Raw genomic sequence first — 17,058 nt, 5'->3', positions numbered from 1 at the left:
GGGGGCGCTTCCTCGTGACGTAGAACGGAATACAGCGTGCATGTGACTCTGACGTCACTGCTATTTTGGTGAGACACCCGGAAGTGCAGGAGCGCTCGACGACCGAAACCCAAACAGGCAGAAGTTTCTCCCCGACGAGTTCGGCTTCGTTCAGCAGCTTATCGGAGGTGAAGTGTTCGCGAGGAGAGCAGCGGGAATAACCGAGAGGAGCAGCGTCAACATGCCTTCCAGTATGGACAGTATCCTTTAACCAAACCCAGCGGTAGGAGAGAGGAGCTGAGACCGCGGTGTAACGTCACTCCGAGAGGGCTCCGACAGCGACAGCAACACGGTGGTTCTCGGTGGGATTTATGGGTTCAGACGTGTGAAAACGTAGATAAACGGGTCACGTGTTCACTAAAGAAAGAAGTAATGTATTATTAAGAAACCCGGGATTTTTACTTGTCGACTCCGGGCGTCGTAACAGAGACGCGGGCTGAAGGCCTGGCAGGCTTTAATGTCTGGAAATACCCAACTGCTGCTGACAGCGGCTGGTTCACAGGTTCACCGATGTAGTCAGGGGGCTGGTTGTTACTCCCACTGATGAAGAATAGAGTGGATGTGGGTTTTCACGGGGATCTTTCCTTTTTCAGACACCACGAAGGTTTTACATGAGGGAAACTCCAACAATAGCAGTTAAATAACAATCTGATTGTCTCGGCCTCGATACAAAGTCGAGAGGTGTTTCAAAACTGTGAACTGACATTTTAAGGATTGTTTAGGCTTAAAACTGAAATTTAACTAGAACAGTTAATAATTGAAAAGACAATAAATGTGTAAACGCCCTGAAGGTATTGAATCTAGTTCAGGTAGCTCAGCGGCGCCAGGGTCAGAGATCTCTGAGCTGTTGTTCTCATGTCATGAGTCAGACACTTTGATTATAATCAAGAGGCATTTAAACATTGATTGAGGTCACAATGCGTATCTGGATGGGTAATTTGTCTGCATTTAAAAAAAAACATAGATTCAGTCATTACCTTGTATACCATTACTAAACAAAACAATACATTGAAAACACAACAATCATCTTGAGTCTGATCTCTTAGATTTTCTTTAATTTGTATTTACCCTGTGTAAATGCACTCGAATCCATGCATTCATTATCAAGTTGACAAATAAACTTGTCACTGCTCTCTGGTGGACAAACTCTACTGACCTCAACACCGGTTTGGAAATTCAGTCCTGACATTTCCTGATTCTTATCATCTGACATGCAAACTGAGGCCAATATATCAGCATGAATTGTGGTTTTTGTTTGGACTTTGTTACTACTTTACTTCCTTAACCTCATGTTTCAGAACATCTATTTAATTTGAAAATGGCTGCCAAAGATCTCCAAAGAAACTCCAAGAAATGTGACAAAGAGGAAAAAGCAGAGAAGTTGAAAGTCAAGAAAGTAAGTTGCACCTCTGAAACCAGTCATCATAATAACACATTACTAAGGGAAGCTGCCTGATTATTTCTTTACTGAACCACAATATGTTTGTTAGGCCATACAGAAGGGCAACACGGAAGTGGCGAGGATCCATGCAGAGAACGCCATCAGACAGAAGAACCAGTCTGTGAACTTCCTGAGGATGAGCGCTCGGGTGGAGGCTGTCGCATCAAGGGTTCAAACTGCAGTGACATTGAACCAAGTACGTTGAACACAGGCTCCTTGCATATTGCTGAAGGCATAGAAAATCAATTACTGGCTGGCGATTGGAAATCCTGACTCTAAAGCCTATTTTGATTTCTGTTCTGATAATTTAATGTATAATAATTTTGTTAATATTATTCACAGGTCACCAAATCTATGGGTGGAGTGGTGAAAGGCATGGACATGACCCTAAAGAGTATGAATTTGGAAAAGGTGCGTGGCATTTACACATGGAAGTGATATTTTCCTTAGTCTTTTTGTCCTCGAGTCATCAAACAATTCATCAACCTCTTTTCTTTCAGATCTCAGCTCTCATGGAAAAGTTTGAACGGCAGTTTGAGACTCTGGATGTTCAGACAGCTCAAATGGAGGACACCATGAGCAGCACGACAACACTCACGACACCACAGGTACATCGCTCTGCTGGACTAGTCATTCTTGTGGTCTCACAGTGTTTTAAACAAACTCGCTGTATATCAAATTTTTCGAATGTGTGTTTCAGAACCAAGTGGATTCATTGCTGCATCAATTGGCAGATGAAGCAGGGTGAGTTTTTAGTTTTTTAACCCCCAATATGTTCTTTTAAATAATATTAGATCTGTACATAGATATACAGATATTTGCATTCATAGAATTCAGATATAATGGTTGATGAGTTGTTTCTGTCAAAAATTTGACAAACATTTGAGGAATATTTTTTAAATAATCATTCAGTAAAGTGTAAGCAAAGGCACTGTGGCTTTAATCTAAATGTAAGTTTTAAATGCTTGTGTGTTTAGATTGGACCTGAACATGGAGCTCCCCCAGGGACAGACCGGATCAGTGGGTACCAGCGTGGCTTCTGCCGAACAGGTACAGTCCTGCTTTTCACAACATCCTTGTTTTACACTTAAAGGGAAAATTCACTAATTATCTACCCGCCTATATGACGGTGGAGGGGTGGGTGAAGTGTTTGAGTCCACAAAACACTTCTTAAGTTTCAGGGTTTTACTGATTCTGCCATAACAAAGTTTACCCCAGAGACTCCAGAAGTGTTTTGTGGATTTAAACACCTCACCCAGCCCTCCATCGGCATAGTGGTGAGCAGATAATGAGTGAATTAAAATTATTCTGGTGAACTATCCCTTTAAGTCACAATTATACATAAAAAAAACCTCACTACTGTTACATGAATAATGTTATTACAGAAAATAAATGTTTAACAATGTTTTTTCAAAACAAGTAATTTAAAGCAAATGCAAATTAAATGAAAATTGTGATGCACACCTGCCGCTCAGACATCTACAGTGGCCCAGGTGTAAAGAAAGATATTCTCTGAATAACCCTGATTCTTCCATCATCATCATCATCATCTTCATCCTCATTGTCTGTCTTTGCTCTCTCTTGTCCAAAGGATGAACTCTCCAACAGGCTCGCCAAACTCAGAGATCAAATGTAATTGACGACTGCAGTGGACGTCACTACCTGAATATTACTCCCAAACACGTTATATCTCCTAGCTCCTCTTTACATTTAATGTCTCTGGAGGAGTTACTGTATCATGTATTTTTTTTCCTCACATAACGGCCCTCACTGGTTCTATGTTTTTGATAACCTCAGCAATAAGACACCCCAAGCTAACGAATCTGTTTAAATGTGTATACTTAAAATCTAAACACATATAATTAATTAGGATTGCAACAGTGATTACCCTGTATATTATTTATATACAAGTTAATCCTACTTGTGGTTTATAAGCTGAAGGTTTTTGGATAATGGGTTTCAGTTTTTTCTTCGTATGTGCATGATTGCAGATGGCATATATGCATGGTCTCTTCTTTTATCAGAGAATGAAATACCTCCTCTTCCTCCTTCTAACTGGTGAATAGAAAACGTGTGTTGATTTGTTTTATTTTACTTCTGACAAATATTTTAAGAAGATACCGGGACTGGTCATCTTCAGTTTTTTTCACTGATTGTTTGGGAGAGGGTTTCAGTTTGGAGATTACATACAGTAAGTAAACAATAAAGTTTTATAATACTTTTATTGTTTTGACTTCTCAATGAATTCATCATTTTCAGTAAATCCACATAAATCTCTCTGTGCAGTCTGTGTTGACATACGCACACACCGTATATCAACAGCTCTGTGACATCTCAGAAATGAATGTGTTTTTTTTCTGCTGAAGTATGGAGACTTAAAACTGTTGAGGTGAGCAGGAAATGAAAGGTGTCATGAATCAACATTATATAGGTGTATGTAATGTTATTTATATATACTAGTATTTGATTTGATTGTGTGTGCATTTGCACTGTGTGGTCCAATGGGAAATGAATGCCACCTAAGAACTAATACTCATAGAACTGCTGTGACACTTTATTTTATTAAATTATATTCTAAATTACACATTATTGCCCTCTCGTGGTCATTCAAAGCAACTACAGCTCAGCAGCTTTGCCAGATATATAGCATTCAGTTTATCCATTTTAATGCATATTGTGAAGTGGACGTGAATATCATTATTGGTTTGATATTTTGTCTTGACATGTGAAAGACAGTTTCATGAGTGTACATATTATCATTCATGTTCGCTGCCTCTTGGTGGCCATTGTTTGGAACAGGGAAACTGTTAATTTATGTACAGTACAAAAGGATAAAAACTTTGTAACAGTAGTATAATAATATGGTAATAGTATAAAGTAATGAGGTAGTTATATATATACAATTTATGAGTTCTATATATTCATAAATCACAATTTGTCTCACAGAGCTTCAGATTAGTGAGCCTGCCGCGAAAAGATGCCACGTATAAAGGAGAACATCAGAATAATAGGGGTATTTGCAGCATTGATAGAATAAACACTTTGTAGCATAATGGAGGGTAAATGAACGATATGACTGCTCAACCAACAGTAGAGTTTAGGAAAGATTAAAAAAGAGCTGTGTGTGTGTGTGCACGTATGAACATAAATGTATGAAAAATGGGAGAGGGAGAAAAAGAACACAAGCTAATCTTATATGCAACAGAGTATTAGGAAAATGACAAGAACGGTTTTTAATTTATTTATTTCCACAGCCAGCTAACCACCCTAAATAATGTGGAGATGTATTTTTATATTTCTCATGGAGCTGCAACAAGTAAAGAAACAATTGGGGAAAAAAATCTACATTAAAATCAATTCATTTTCGATATGAGTTTACTACATTTTTGGATGAAGTAAGGACTTGCTTTCAAATATACTATATATACTTGTTTCATACATTTTCAGACTTGAATTTACTGATATTGACAAAACTAAAAACATTTCTAGAGTAATGGGAGAAAGAAAATAAGTTTTATTTTCCCCTGCGTAATGTCTTTAAGGCATTTTAACTCTCCGTTTCCAAAATGGATAAATATGAGACTTACATGTGATCGCTTGTTCTAACCTCAACATTCATTTATCTTTATTATCTGAACTGTTACATAAACATTTAATCCTGTCTACTTCGCCTGTGAGACCGAACGCAGGGCCGAGGCACAGCTTGTCATCATGTGACTTTGGCGTAAACAGGAAGCAGCTGATCCTGAATTCACTGCCTGCTTCCACCAAGTAACGTGAACAAGTGTACTCGTAACAACAAGTTGAAGAACAGAGTGAAGACCAGTTGGAACAGAATAAACGCGGTGAGTAGACGACAAGTGTCTGGATTGATTCGTAGCTATGCTGCTGTTTAGCCTCGCTAAGCTAACCGACATGTATCTGCTCTGTGCTGCTAGCTACGTTAGCATTAGCTTAGGTATTTATCCCGGAGATGAGAAAAGAGTTTATGGACATAAATAAGAGGTTGATTTATTATTCCGTGTGTGCTTCAGACTGTTTAAAAACTTCGACTCGTCCACAGATTTGAGTGTTCGGGCCACAGACAGTATTTAAAGAGACGTGTCCCCTGTAGGGATCACGGGTTCAGCAGAGCTAAGTGTCAGCTAGGTGAAAATATTTGTGTTTGCTCCGCAGCTGAAGGAGAAGAGCCGAGTGAAGTCACCTGACCCGCGGCTCACAGCAACACGCCACACCGTGTCTGCTGAGGGGGATGTCAAGCACAGCCATGAAGAAAAAGGTGAGTCTCACATCCCAGGCAGTTGTTTACTCCAAGTATCTACTGTGATGCAGCTTCTGGGAGCTTTAATAATCAATGTATCTGTCAATCAGTCAGGAAAATCAATGTGACACAAACTGCAGCACAGAATGAAAACAATAAAACTATATAATCTTGATGGCTCTCAGAGGAAGGCCCAACAGTCCCTTTTAACTTCAATCAAGCGGCTCCATATTTCACAGACTCCTAGGTATCAGCTCCCCGAATATGGCTGTGTATGAACGATTCCCTGTGAAAATGTTGAAGAAAACCTTATCATAGTTTAATGGGTTCTTCCTGTAACTCATCTTTCCACCAAGTTTACTGGAAATCTATTCAGTTTTTTTTTTTTGGTCTTATAAACAAATGTACACATCCACACACAGCAATATCATTTAAACTGAGGAACTGCTCTCATAAACTTGAAATGCGGAAACATCAGAGGCAGGTGAAGAGAATAAGAAGAGATAAAATAACTAAATACTACAAGAGATGTGAAAAGGATCATAATAAAATACTAAAAGAGGAGTAAGTAAATCCAGCGATAAAAAGTGAAAATATTAATATGTTATATAAAGTCAATAATTGAATGAATGATTACAATTAAATAATATAAATGTATAACAGTTTAAGGTGAAAAATTAATAGACAGATCAAATAAATACAATTCAACGAGCAGCCAGTCTAAAACAGTCTTGTTTTGCCTTTTTAAAAAGATCCTCTTATTAATCATTTGGAGTTGGCTCCATCTCCACTAGCTACAACATTAGAATGGTCCATTCCAATGCAGTACTTTAGCAGTGAGTATAGACAACTTTAGTGATGGTGTAATCAGTTGTATTTGTGTTTTCAGGTACTACTGATGGGGAAAAGTGGTTCTGGAAAGACCAGCATGAGATCAATCATCTTTGCTAACTACATAGCTCGAGACACACGCCGCCTTGGAGCTACAAGTAAGAGCTTTTACAGAAACAAATTTTTGTTCTGGGTGTTTTTTAACTATCTAAAATTGTCTTGTCATTTTTCTGTTTAATGCAGTTGATGTGGAGCACTCGCATGTACGATTTCTTGGCAATCTTGTTCTAAACCTGTGGGACTGTGGAGGGTAAAGTATATCTCTTTTATTTACTGTGCTTAGACGATATTCAATTCAAAGTGTTTTACCTGATCCGACCTTTAAAGCACTGCCCTGTGCTTCTCTACACAACAGCCAGGACACGTTCATGGAGAACTACTTCACCAGCCAGAGGGACAACATTTTCAGAAACGTAGAGGTGCTTATTTACGTATTCGATGTTGAGAGTCGGGAGCTGGAGAAAGACATGCATTACTACCAGTCCTGTCTGGAGGCCATCCTGCAGAACTCCCCTGATGCCAAAGTTTTCTGCCTCGTGCACAAAATGGACCTTGTGCAGGAAGACCAGAGAGATTTGGTGAGCTCTACCTGACATTTTCTATATCCATCATCAGAGCTGCTGCTCTTTTGTCACATGAACATGGTAGCTCTCTTTGCAGTGTCAAATATTCACACTGCAACCAGAAACCTAAAATGGTATTTCAGAAAAAGCTAATGATTGTTCCTATGAAGATGGGCATAAATTAATAAAACCCACAAGTCATCCACCTAAAGAAATAGTGATGTTTTACCTTTTACAACATTTTATAGTGGTGCGGTGGTTAGCACAGTTCTTAGGCCATGGTCTTTCTGAATAGTGTTTGTATGTCCTCCTTGTGTTTGCGGGGGTGTACTCCGGCTTCTTCCTACAGTCTAAAGACATGCAGATTGGATTTCCTATTACTTTACAAATTCATTTATAGACAGATTTCTGTATAGTTTCTTTATATATACATGTGTTTTGGTGTTAGTACATAGCGTTACCTGCATCACTGCCTCGGTTTCCACTGATCCGCTGACTTTACTGTGTTCATTGTCTTTAAAGATCTTTAAGGAGCGTGAAGAAGATTTAAAGAGACTGTCCCGACCTCTGGCTTGCACATGCTTCAGGACATCGATCTGGGACGAAACCCTGTATAAGGTTGTTAATACATACAGTTGCTTATTTTTTGGCTGATAAAGTTGATAAGGGCCTCAAAATCATGTTCACGTGTGTTTGCAGGCCTGGTCGAGCATCGTGTACCAGCTCATACCAAACGTCCAGCAGCTGGAGACGAACCTGAGGAATTTTGCACAAATCATTGAGGCAGATGAAGTTCTTCTGTTTGAGAGAGCCACCTTCCTGGTGAGAGCGATCACTTCCTTCGGCACGACAGAAAATCTGAACCTGGATATGAAAGTCATCTTCTGATCGTTAATGTGACGTGGTGTTTTTGTAAATGCAGGTGATCTCCCACTATCAGTGCAAAGAGCAGCGTGATGCTCATAGATTCGAGAAGATCAGTAACATTATCAAACAGTTCAAACTCAGTTGTAGGTAAGTTCACTCTGCAAAAACATCACCTTTACCGCCAAAATCAGCTGCTGCACTTGTATGATGTTTCTGACTTCTTTTTTCTATTATCTTACTTCCAGTAAACTTGCAGCCTCTTTCCAAAGCATGGAAGTGAGGAACTCCAACTTTGCAGCCTTCATTGACGTCTTCACCTCCAACACATATGTCATGGTGATCATGTCAGACCCCTCCATTCGTAAGTAGTGAAGCTGGCCTTCCTTTGCGTTTGACTGTATGATTAAAGCAACAATCATAATTAATCATGTTTCTATTTTCTAGCCTCTGCAGCCACTCTCATCAATATCCGTAATGCTAGGAAACACTTTGAGAAGTTGGAGCGGGTGGACGGACCCAAGCACAGTCTGCACATGCGAATGCGCTAACTGTCCCATTTGTCCCAGTGGATACCCTCAGCCAATCAGTACACAGTACGCCAACGGCATGCCGCGGACTCTCTGCTCCCCAACACACTTGTGCAGTCCTGCTCTGTTTCCTCTGTATCTTTCACATTCAATCACAGTTACTACGGAATGAAATCAGTATTTCTTTTGGTCTAATTTCTACAGTAACCTGAACAATGATGCAGTCTATTGAAATATTTGCCCTAACTCGGCGCATTAAAGAAAAAAAATGAATAGTTGTGTTTACTTCTGCCGTCACACTTTGTCTGGCACATTGGCTATTTTCACTTTGTGATTCACTTTATGCAGTGAATCCCGGTGATCGGGGATAGTTTCTCCAAGTTTGCTTTTCAGATGCCGTTTGTGAGCTGTTCTGTTACACTTTCAAAGTACAAGCAATATAGATATATTCAGAAAAATATCATGTCATGTGTTTGTTTTTTTTGTCTGACTCCATATTCTTCACATCGTTTACTGCTTGATCCAGATTTAGGAAAAAAAACGTTTATGGTACCCTGCACAACCATTGTCCATTGTGCATCAAACCGGTCGGCCATGGGCAACAACAGCAGTTGATGACTGTAATATTGTGAGAGAAGAAAACCCCCAAAACAACAGTCCCTGACATCAGAAGAGATGAGCTGCAAAAGCTCTGAAACAAAGTTTTATTGAACAATGAGACCAAGATAAAAAAAGATCAACATGGTGGAGGGATCTGCTCATGATCCACGACACACAAGTTCATCTGTAAAGCACAGTGGAGCTGGTGCTGTGTCTTCAGCTGCTTCTGGTGCAGGCTAACTAATCTGAATTGATATAGTAGCCTGTGAATGAAATCAGAACTCTACATGAAAATTCTCTAACCAGTTTATAGAGAAATGCATCCAATTATCAGGAGGAAATTCAAAAACCCAATGGCATCATAAGCAGGTCAGTCAAATTGTAACCGAAGGGAATAATTAATGGATCTTGATGAAAACATATTTAGGTAACTGATTTCTATGAGTGTGACATTTTTTATTTGCAGCTGGATTGAATTGTAAGGCACTGGACAGTGGTATGTGCTCTACTGATTGCAAGTTTACTTAAAATGTCTTTCTTTCTGTTCCTTTACCCTGAAGGGTTTTCTGAAACACACGGTGCTATGCCCTAAACTGAATAACACAGCTCAATGTAAATACCAGAAAATAAAAGCTGCCATTTTCATCTTTTGATCTAAAACCGCAAAGTCTTCAGTGTACAAAAGAAGGTACACATTCATTTCTTAGAACAACTGTCCTGCTCAGTGAAGGTTCTCCTTTTAATTTTCATTCAAAGCAGTGTCCATCCACACAAGACCCCATTGACACTGCACCAGCTGTCCTGCACACATGACACATGGTGGCTGAAGTTTGATGTGGTCGGGGGCTGGAGCTGGGAGGGGACAGGACGCTGCCCTGCACCTGTTGAGTGAGCTCAACGGAGAAGACAACAGTGCAAATAGAGCAACGATTTCATGTCCCTCACTAAAACATGACAAATAGCTGCATCCCATGTCGAGGTAATATTACCTCGAAGGTTCATTCCGGTAAAAATGTATTGTCGCTCAAAACCACCAAAAACTTTTAAAATCCACCACATTAATTTTCATGACTAAATAAGCAACAGTAAAGTTCATACATCTTAAAATGTTATTTATCAAGAGTTAACACCTGATATATAAGCTATTCAGCTTTTTTAGGACTGGGACTGTATATGACAGTTCATCACGTGTCATCAGATTCTGATTTAAATGTTAAATTTTGATTGGTTCTTGTAAATTAATCTCAATAGACTTGCAACAAACACTTTCCTATAACCATTAAGAACCCGGCTTGGACATGATATAAATCTCTGTTGAATATGACTTCATAAGTTTAATAGAAATCAGTTGATTCGATTTTGCGTGATCCTGAGGTGATTATGATTTCTGTGATTTATGAGTCAAAAGATGCCTCAGTGTAAAATAATAAAATAAACATTGTGAAGTGAAAGATTTTTTGAAGATGATTACAGAAAATAGTCATGTTTCTGAACACATATCATTGATAGTTGCATTTTAATTGGTTGCAGCCTAACATGATATGAAAAAACTAGTGTTTTCATTTGCAAATCACTATTGTCTACTGGGAATATCTCATGCAAGGGTTACATGTCTTCATGTACTGCTGATGAAAACAGATTTGAATATTTGAGTCCATCAAGATGTTTTGGTTTTCTTTCCAGAAGAGAGACTTTGTATACATGCTGTTTGACCAGCCACTGCAGAAGGTAACTGGAGATCTGTCCGTGGCACTTGATCCCACCCACGCCCTCCGGGGCTGCAGGGGATACATATGCACTCATTACCTCCTGCCTCTTTACTAAAGCCAGCTCGGCCGCTGAGGCTTTGTTCCAGTTGCTCTTATCGTCACCGCTCATGTGGTTCACTTGTATCCTGGAATGTCGCGACTGAATAACTGGAAAATCCCCAGTCCCTCAATCCAGAGGGTATGTGTGATAGAAATGGGAGCAACTAAACGAAAACAAGTTCAAAGTAGCTGAGTCATTTTAATATAAAAGTAAATTATAGGACAAATAAAAATCGCCCACAACTGCAGACCATTTGTGGCTCAGCTGGAAAAAACGAAACTGGAAATTGTGAGTGAGAGCTAAAAGTCATTGTCCTACTAAGGACAACGTGGGGGAGGAAAATGAGAAAACGATTGTCGTGATAAGGATCCTAGTTTTCAGATCTAACCTGGAAAATAATTGTGTTTGTGTACGTGAACCCAACAAATCACCTTCCACCCCATCTCCCCGGACTTCTCTCCCAGGAGGGGCAGAATGAGAAGAGGTGTACAGAGCCCGAGCTCAGCACGTGTCAGGAGAACTGAATCCCTCTGCTGATGCAATACAATACAAGATGTTTACAAGTGACCAACAATCGACCACAACCGTAAGTTTTCAGTGCTCAGTGCTTCAGACATTTAAACTTATTTTTACTGATTTTGAATGTATGCTAGATTTATTTTGTTCACCAATGAAATGTGATTTAACATATTCTAGGAAGTAGCTTTAAAGCCAACACTTAAACACATTCAACTCACTGGTTTTGGCAAAGTCAAAAACTCGTAATCTGCTTTGGCATGGCCGTGTTGTCATCTTTCTTTTCATGTTTATTGACATGTGGACTGGACATCTCTTTACACAGTTTAACTGAGGAAACGCTCCAAAAATAGACGAGTGTGTCATGAGGTTTTTTCTAAATGAGTCTATATCTCATACAGTCTCAAATCTGTGAGACAGTTAATGTTATGATGTCGGATTCTTCTTGTCCTCTATTTGCACATTATTCCAAAGTGGAGACCCATCTGTGTGGGCAGCAGGAACTGGGTCTGTTTCATTGACTGTCTCTGCAGGGGCCCCAATATCAAGGTTTGAATGTGCGCCCCAGTCTATTGGATTCAGCTGCCTCTCCAGTAGAGTGATCCGCTGCTTCAGCCGCTGCTGAGTTTGCGTGTATTCGCTGAGTAAACGAGAAAAGCGAGTCTGGAGGGAGTCCAGGGAGGACTCCAGCCTCTCCACCTTCTCCTCTGTGTCCTCTTTCTGCAGCCCACCACTCTCAACGTTCTCATCCAAAAGACCCTCCTTGGTCAGGATCTCCCGGCCTCGCTCCTCCAGCACAGACTTAGCATCCGGATACTCAGTCACTGCCTCCATCAAGTCGTCCTTGGAGAGGCAGAAAAGATCCGAGTAACCCAAGCTGCGAATGTTGGCTGTCCGTCGATTTCCCATTTTACTGCCTTTTATGTTCAGAATGCTGATTTCCCCAAAGCAGCTGCCAGCGGTGAGGAGAGCGTACTGTGTGACCCCGTCATCGCCCACAACAGCCAGCTTGCCCTCCTTAATGATATACATCTCCTTACCTATGTCCCCTTTCCTGCAGATGTAGTCCCCCGGACTGAAGACCTGCGGCCGTAGCTTGAGCACGAGCTCCACCAGCAGTCCTGCCTCGCAGTCTTGAAAGATGCGCACTTTCTTCAGTGTCTCCAGGTGTACATTGATGGCAATCTCAGCCCGCAGTTTGTTTGGCAAGTTCTTTAGCACCTCCTGCTCATCGACTGCTTTCTTGTTGGTCCAAAGGTAGTCAAACCATTTAATTACACGCGTATCCAGCTCTTTACTGACTTTGCGGAAGTGCATGTAGTGTTTGATGGCATCGATCCGGGCTTGAAACTCAGCACGGGTAGCGTTCATGTTGGATATCATAGAGCCAACGTTTCCCACAATTGTGGCAAAGATCAGAACCCCGACAAGAAAGTCAAAGACCACAAATAGGTACTCTTCATCTCGCACAGGTGCAGGCATCTCTCCAATGGTGGTCAGAGTTAGAGTTGACCAGTACAAACAGTAGACGTAACTCCGAGTCAGGGAGGAATTAGCGTTCTTGGGGAACACCCAAGTGTCCGAGCCAAATCCCAAAGAATTGGATATGGCATAGTAGATGCAGGCGTTCCAGTGAATGATGACCAGGATGTAGAGCACCAAGTTGCAGATGCGGAAGATGTTGGGGTAGTTGGTGCGTGTCTCTGTGCGGTCAAAGAATTCAAACATGCGAGGGAAGCGCAGCAGACGATTGAACCTGAGCTGTGGCGTGTTGATGCCTGTGACGATGTAGGCCAGGTCAGTGGGCAGGATGGACGCCACGTCCAACTTGAACTGCAATGTACGGACGTAGCTGTCTCTCAGCTTGGCGTGGTCCTTCACCAGCAAGCCTTGTTCGAGGAAACCTGGGAAAAGATAAACAGCAAAGATTCAGCTGGGCTGTTGATGCATCGTATCGCTCATTGTTGTAAGTATCATTGAATGCCATGAGATGAATCATGAGCTAGATCTGTCTTAGACTTAGAAGTATCATGTAGCCAAAGACCTGACTCAACATAAACGCTTAGCTTGTGCTGTGTTGTTGCTGCTGGATGTAGACAACTATTCGCTAACACTTATAATGTAATACAATGAAGTGTATGTTATGTACAAAGCTTTTTCTGCTCTCCTCAGAGCAGCTTATTATGCTTTTATTTACCTTTTCACATGACTCCACTCACTGGCCTTAATTAACATTACAAATGCAATGACTTGTGGGAAGTCCGTTTTGAACTTAGTCCAGTGACCTGGATCTTAGTGAACATATTCTTGTACAACACTTTGAGGATAATTCTGCATTGTGTTATAATAGGATATGAAATGCTACCAAACTGAAAGTGACTTATATATAGCCTATATAGATTATCACATTTTCAACAAATAGGGAAGTATACCATCATAATTTTTATATTTGAATAATTACATGTTTAAACATAGGGCCTTTAGGTCTAAGCCCTTTATAATGCCTTGAGGGAAAAGACTATATTTTGTTACCTGTGCGTAGACGGACACAAGTGTCCATCAGGTACACAGTGTCGGAGAGGTAGTCTAACACCAGCCAGCAGATGTAGTTGCCCACCTGTAACTCTTCAAAGCATGCCCTATGAATGAATGAGAGAAATGAATTACAGCTCCGGCTACAGCAGCGAACAGAACATCCAGTCTCCGGAGGCTGCAGGCCCCAAACAGAAAATGACGGAGGTGTTATTACCTTACAACAACAAGGAACCAGTTGTACAACACCGCTATGGCGATAACAGATAACCAGCGGTAGTAGGCGTCATCGGACGGGGACACCACAAACAGATTCCACTTTTTCCTGAAAGCATGGGGAGATGGCAGATGACACACTAAGTTGTTGCTTATGTTTCTGTAACATAGTACATATGAAACATTACTTTAAAGAAAAACTGAAAAAGAGAAGCAGCTGCAGGATACATAACTGCAACACAATACACTTTAGATGTATTGTTAACACTGTGGAAGGTTTTTCTAAATTTTCCTGATATAGAAACAAAAGGCATCTTATAATATATTATAAACACATAAACAACAACATATGCACATCAAACAGTTCAATCTACACATTTTTGAATTGTGTTTATTTTATATAATTTAAATTATTTTGGTTTCTCAGCTTTTTTTCCTTCTGTGAAATGTAGTGCTCATCAAAGTGCATAGCAATTGTTCAGGTTGGCAGCAGAGCGAGCATACCTAAAGATCCCTTTGGCATTGTTGCCGTTGGCGTCTGGTTGTGTGTTGCTGATGCGGCTGGGGGCCGTTCTCATCTCAGGGCCACGAAAGCGCTCCAGGAAGGAGTCTGGCCGCTCCTCCTCCACCATGCTCCTGTGTGCCCATTCCCTCAGTCTCACCACCAGGCTCACCAGTCTGACTCACACACACACACACACACACACACACACACACACACACACAAATTCTTAAACATCATGCATGAATCAAAGCTTCAATCGTAACTATCTAGTTTGGGGAACAACTTATAATTTCACGAAAGGACCTGGCAAAGATCCCACTCCGGATCGAAACGTTGTTTAATTAAATTCTCTGTGTAGCACAAAGTGGCATAAGTGTGCAGGCTCCTCTTTATTTTTGTTCAACAAATTGTACTTTACCATAATATATGAAGACAGTGAGACAGAAGCCACACAACTTCATCAATCTGCATAATAAAGCTTAGCACATTTAAACCTATTATTAACTAATTAATATTAATATGTATACCAGATGACTGGCAGCATCTCCAGCTCAGGTAGAGACACTGTGTGATGGGACATTATGACAAGAAATCACTTGCATGTCTTTCCCACAAAAAAAGATTATAGTAGTCAACTATATGCAACACCCTTTTTTATTTGAAATACTGAGAGAAAAATAACATTTATTTTGACTTCAGCCTCACAAAATCAAACAATTCCACTAATGAATCACAATTAGCCTCACACACGTGATATTTAAGATGGCACAAATAAACGTATACATCAAATTATTTGGGGAAAATGTCCTTAAAGAAAAGATGTTTAATTTTGGCCACCTAGAATTTCTCAGTGTAAAAACCTTAATGTATATTTTTTATCTTGCTTTGGTATAAAATATTTAGATTTTTAATTTGTCAAAGATGCTTAAACTCTTTTTTATAAACCAATGAAAAAGAATTGGTTTTCAAACGAAACAATATAAATTTGTTTCATTCTAAAACAGATAAGAAAATGGAAAACAATGGAAAATGCTTTCTCTGTTGTTATGGTCCTGCTTTCCACTGTGAACATTACTTTTGCTTCTTTTCCACCTTAAAACGACTTGAGCAAAACATTTTTTTAACTTTGTCTGGAGAAATAGCTGTGGGCATTTCTTTTTTTAAAAGGCTGGTATATTTTTGCATAAATGTTTATTTATAATGCATCAAGTTATTTTTCAAAGAAGCAACCAAGTAAAGTTTCATCTTCTATGATGACTCAGCCTATGAAAGCTTGTTCTCTCCATTTTACCTTGAGACGGCTCCGGTCCTCTGAAAAGAATTTCTGGAGTGGCCTCCGTGAGGGTCGAGAGCAGCGACTCTCTGCAGCTCTGAGGATGTGTCATCACAGACCGACGGCACCCTGGAAAACAAACCCCAACACACTCACTCTCACATGTGAGTTTGCTTCACTTACAAACCCCCTGAGCTGAGAGCATCGCCACACATGATGAAATGAAAGGATCACCTGCTCAGAGTACTCCCAGCTCTCTCGATCTCCTCCTCCAAGGTGGTCTTCACTGAGAGGTTGTGGGATGAGCGGTCCATCTCTGCCACCGGGCCCGTCATCTTCAGAGCTTCACAGGAGATAAACGCTCATGTTAACGCCACGCTCTCCTGCAGCCCTCTGTTTTTAGACACATGTTTGCAGTTGACCTCTCCTGCAGTGATGCTTTGGCAGGAGTGGGAAGTGATGATAGTTCACAGCCCACAGTGTTTATGGTGTGTATGACAGATTATAGTCAGGGGACGGCAGGGACGACTGGGACCTTCTGCCGCGGGTCCCTGAGCTGGCCCTGTCACAAAGCAGCTCTGGTTGCCGTGGTGACTGAAGCAACTATACAAGGAGAAACTCACACATTTACATGCAGATGATTCATTTTGCTTGAAATACACCAATGAGGTGGTGGGAGTTTACCCACAATCCACTTCCAGCACGCTCATCAACCCACCCCATCCTGCCACTCGAGACCATGACGGCAGTGAGACACTAAGTCAACCCCGGTGCAGCGCAGACAGGTGACAGGGTGCATACACGACTGTTACCATTGTGTGACTAATTGGTGGATCATTAACGAAAACACACACACGCACAGTGGGCCTGAAGCCCTGCGGCTCAGTGAGCCAATCAGCTGCTCTCCCACAGGAGCCGCATCACTTAGGAGACCAGGATGTATGTGCTGTAAGGGCCTGAGAGCCAAATAAGTGGAGGCTGCGAAAACAGGACATTCAGCCCTAAATCCATTAATCTG

General features: G+C 40.8%; 3 protein-coding genes across 3 annotated transcripts; 2 read left to right on the top strand and 1 right to left on the bottom strand.

The window, feature by feature from the left end:
- Positions 1 to 53: 53 nt before the first annotated feature.
- chmp1b (charged multivesicular body protein 1B) lies at positions 54 to 3,704 on the top strand. The gene is made up of 8 exons (XM_053441319.1): positions 54 to 239; positions 1,338 to 1,435; positions 1,530 to 1,676; positions 1,823 to 1,891; positions 1,981 to 2,088; positions 2,181 to 2,224; positions 2,458 to 2,530; positions 3,072 to 3,704. The coding sequence occupies exons 1-8, from the start codon at positions 221 to 223 to the stop codon at positions 3,114 to 3,116; spliced, it is 603 nt and encodes a 200-aa protein (XP_053297294.1). The 5' UTR covers positions 54 to 220; the 3' UTR covers positions 3,117 to 3,704.
- A 1,461-nt stretch (positions 3,705 to 5,165) lies between these two features.
- On the top strand, positions 5,166 to 9,047 carry rraga (Ras-related GTP binding A). Its single transcript, XM_053441317.1, has 10 exons — positions 5,166 to 5,325; positions 5,657 to 5,759; positions 6,631 to 6,730; positions 6,816 to 6,882; positions 6,988 to 7,210; positions 7,718 to 7,813; positions 7,895 to 8,017; positions 8,118 to 8,209; positions 8,308 to 8,423; positions 8,507 to 9,047. Exons 2-10 carry the CDS (start codon positions 5,733 to 5,735, stop codon positions 8,608 to 8,610), a joined length of 948 nt encoding a protein of 315 aa, XP_053297292.1. The 5' UTR covers positions 5,166 to 5,325; positions 5,657 to 5,732; the 3' UTR covers positions 8,611 to 9,047.
- A 2,842-nt stretch (positions 9,048 to 11,889) lies between these two features.
- On the bottom strand, positions 11,890 to 16,375 carry cnga2b (cyclic nucleotide gated channel subunit alpha 2b). The gene is made up of 6 exons (XM_053441316.1): positions 16,275 to 16,375; positions 16,059 to 16,169; positions 14,767 to 14,940; positions 14,264 to 14,371; positions 14,047 to 14,153; positions 11,890 to 13,418 (listed from the first exon to the last, which is right to left on the bottom strand). The coding sequence occupies exons 1-6, from the start codon at positions 16,373 to 16,375 to the stop codon at positions 11,941 to 11,943; spliced, it is 2,079 nt and encodes a 692-aa protein (XP_053297291.1). The 3' UTR covers positions 11,890 to 11,940.
- Between the last annotated feature and the right edge of the window lie 683 nt (positions 16,376 to 17,058).

Source organism: Pleuronectes platessa, chromosome 15 (genome assembly GCF_947347685.1).
Source record: "Pleuronectes platessa chromosome 15, fPlePla1.1, whole genome shotgun sequence".
Taxonomy (NCBI): domain Eukaryota; kingdom Metazoa; phylum Chordata; class Actinopteri; order Pleuronectiformes; family Pleuronectidae; genus Pleuronectes; species Pleuronectes platessa.
This window is presented reverse-complemented; position numbering and strand designations above follow the sequence as displayed.

Bases quoted from the DNA above. Each gene is read 5' to 3' on its own strand.
- chmp1b (XM_053441319.1), top strand. The intron at 1,436-1,529 runs GTAAGTTGCACC...TATGTTTGTTAG, and splicing joins AGAAGTTGAAAGTCAAGAAA to GCCATACAGAAGGGCAACAC. The intron at 2,089-2,180 runs GTACATCGCTCT...TGTGTGTTTCAG, and splicing joins CAACACTCACGACACCACAG to AACCAAGTGGATTCATTGCT.
- rraga (XM_053441317.1), top strand. From the start codon at position 5,733: ATGTCAAGCACAGCCATGAAGAAAAAG. The intron at 7,211-7,717 runs GTGAGCTCTACC...TTGTCTTTAAAG, and splicing joins AGGAAGACCAGAGAGATTTG to ATCTTTAAGGAGCGTGAAGA. The intron at 7,814-7,894 runs GTTGTTAATACA...GTGTGTTTGCAG, and splicing joins GGGACGAAACCCTGTATAAG to GCCTGGTCGAGCATCGTGTA.
- cnga2b (XM_053441316.1), bottom strand. From the start codon at position 16,375: ATGACGGGCCCGGTGGCAGAGATGGACCGCTCATCCCACAACCTCTCA. The intron at 14,941-16,058 runs GTAAAATGGAGA...TGTGTGAGTCAG, and splicing joins AGGACCGGAGCCGTCTCAAG to ACTGGTGAGCCTGGTGGTGA. The intron at 14,372-14,766 runs GTATGCTCGCTC...CCATGCTTTCAG, and splicing joins AATGCCAAAGGGATCTTTAG to GAAAAAGTGGAATCTGTTTG.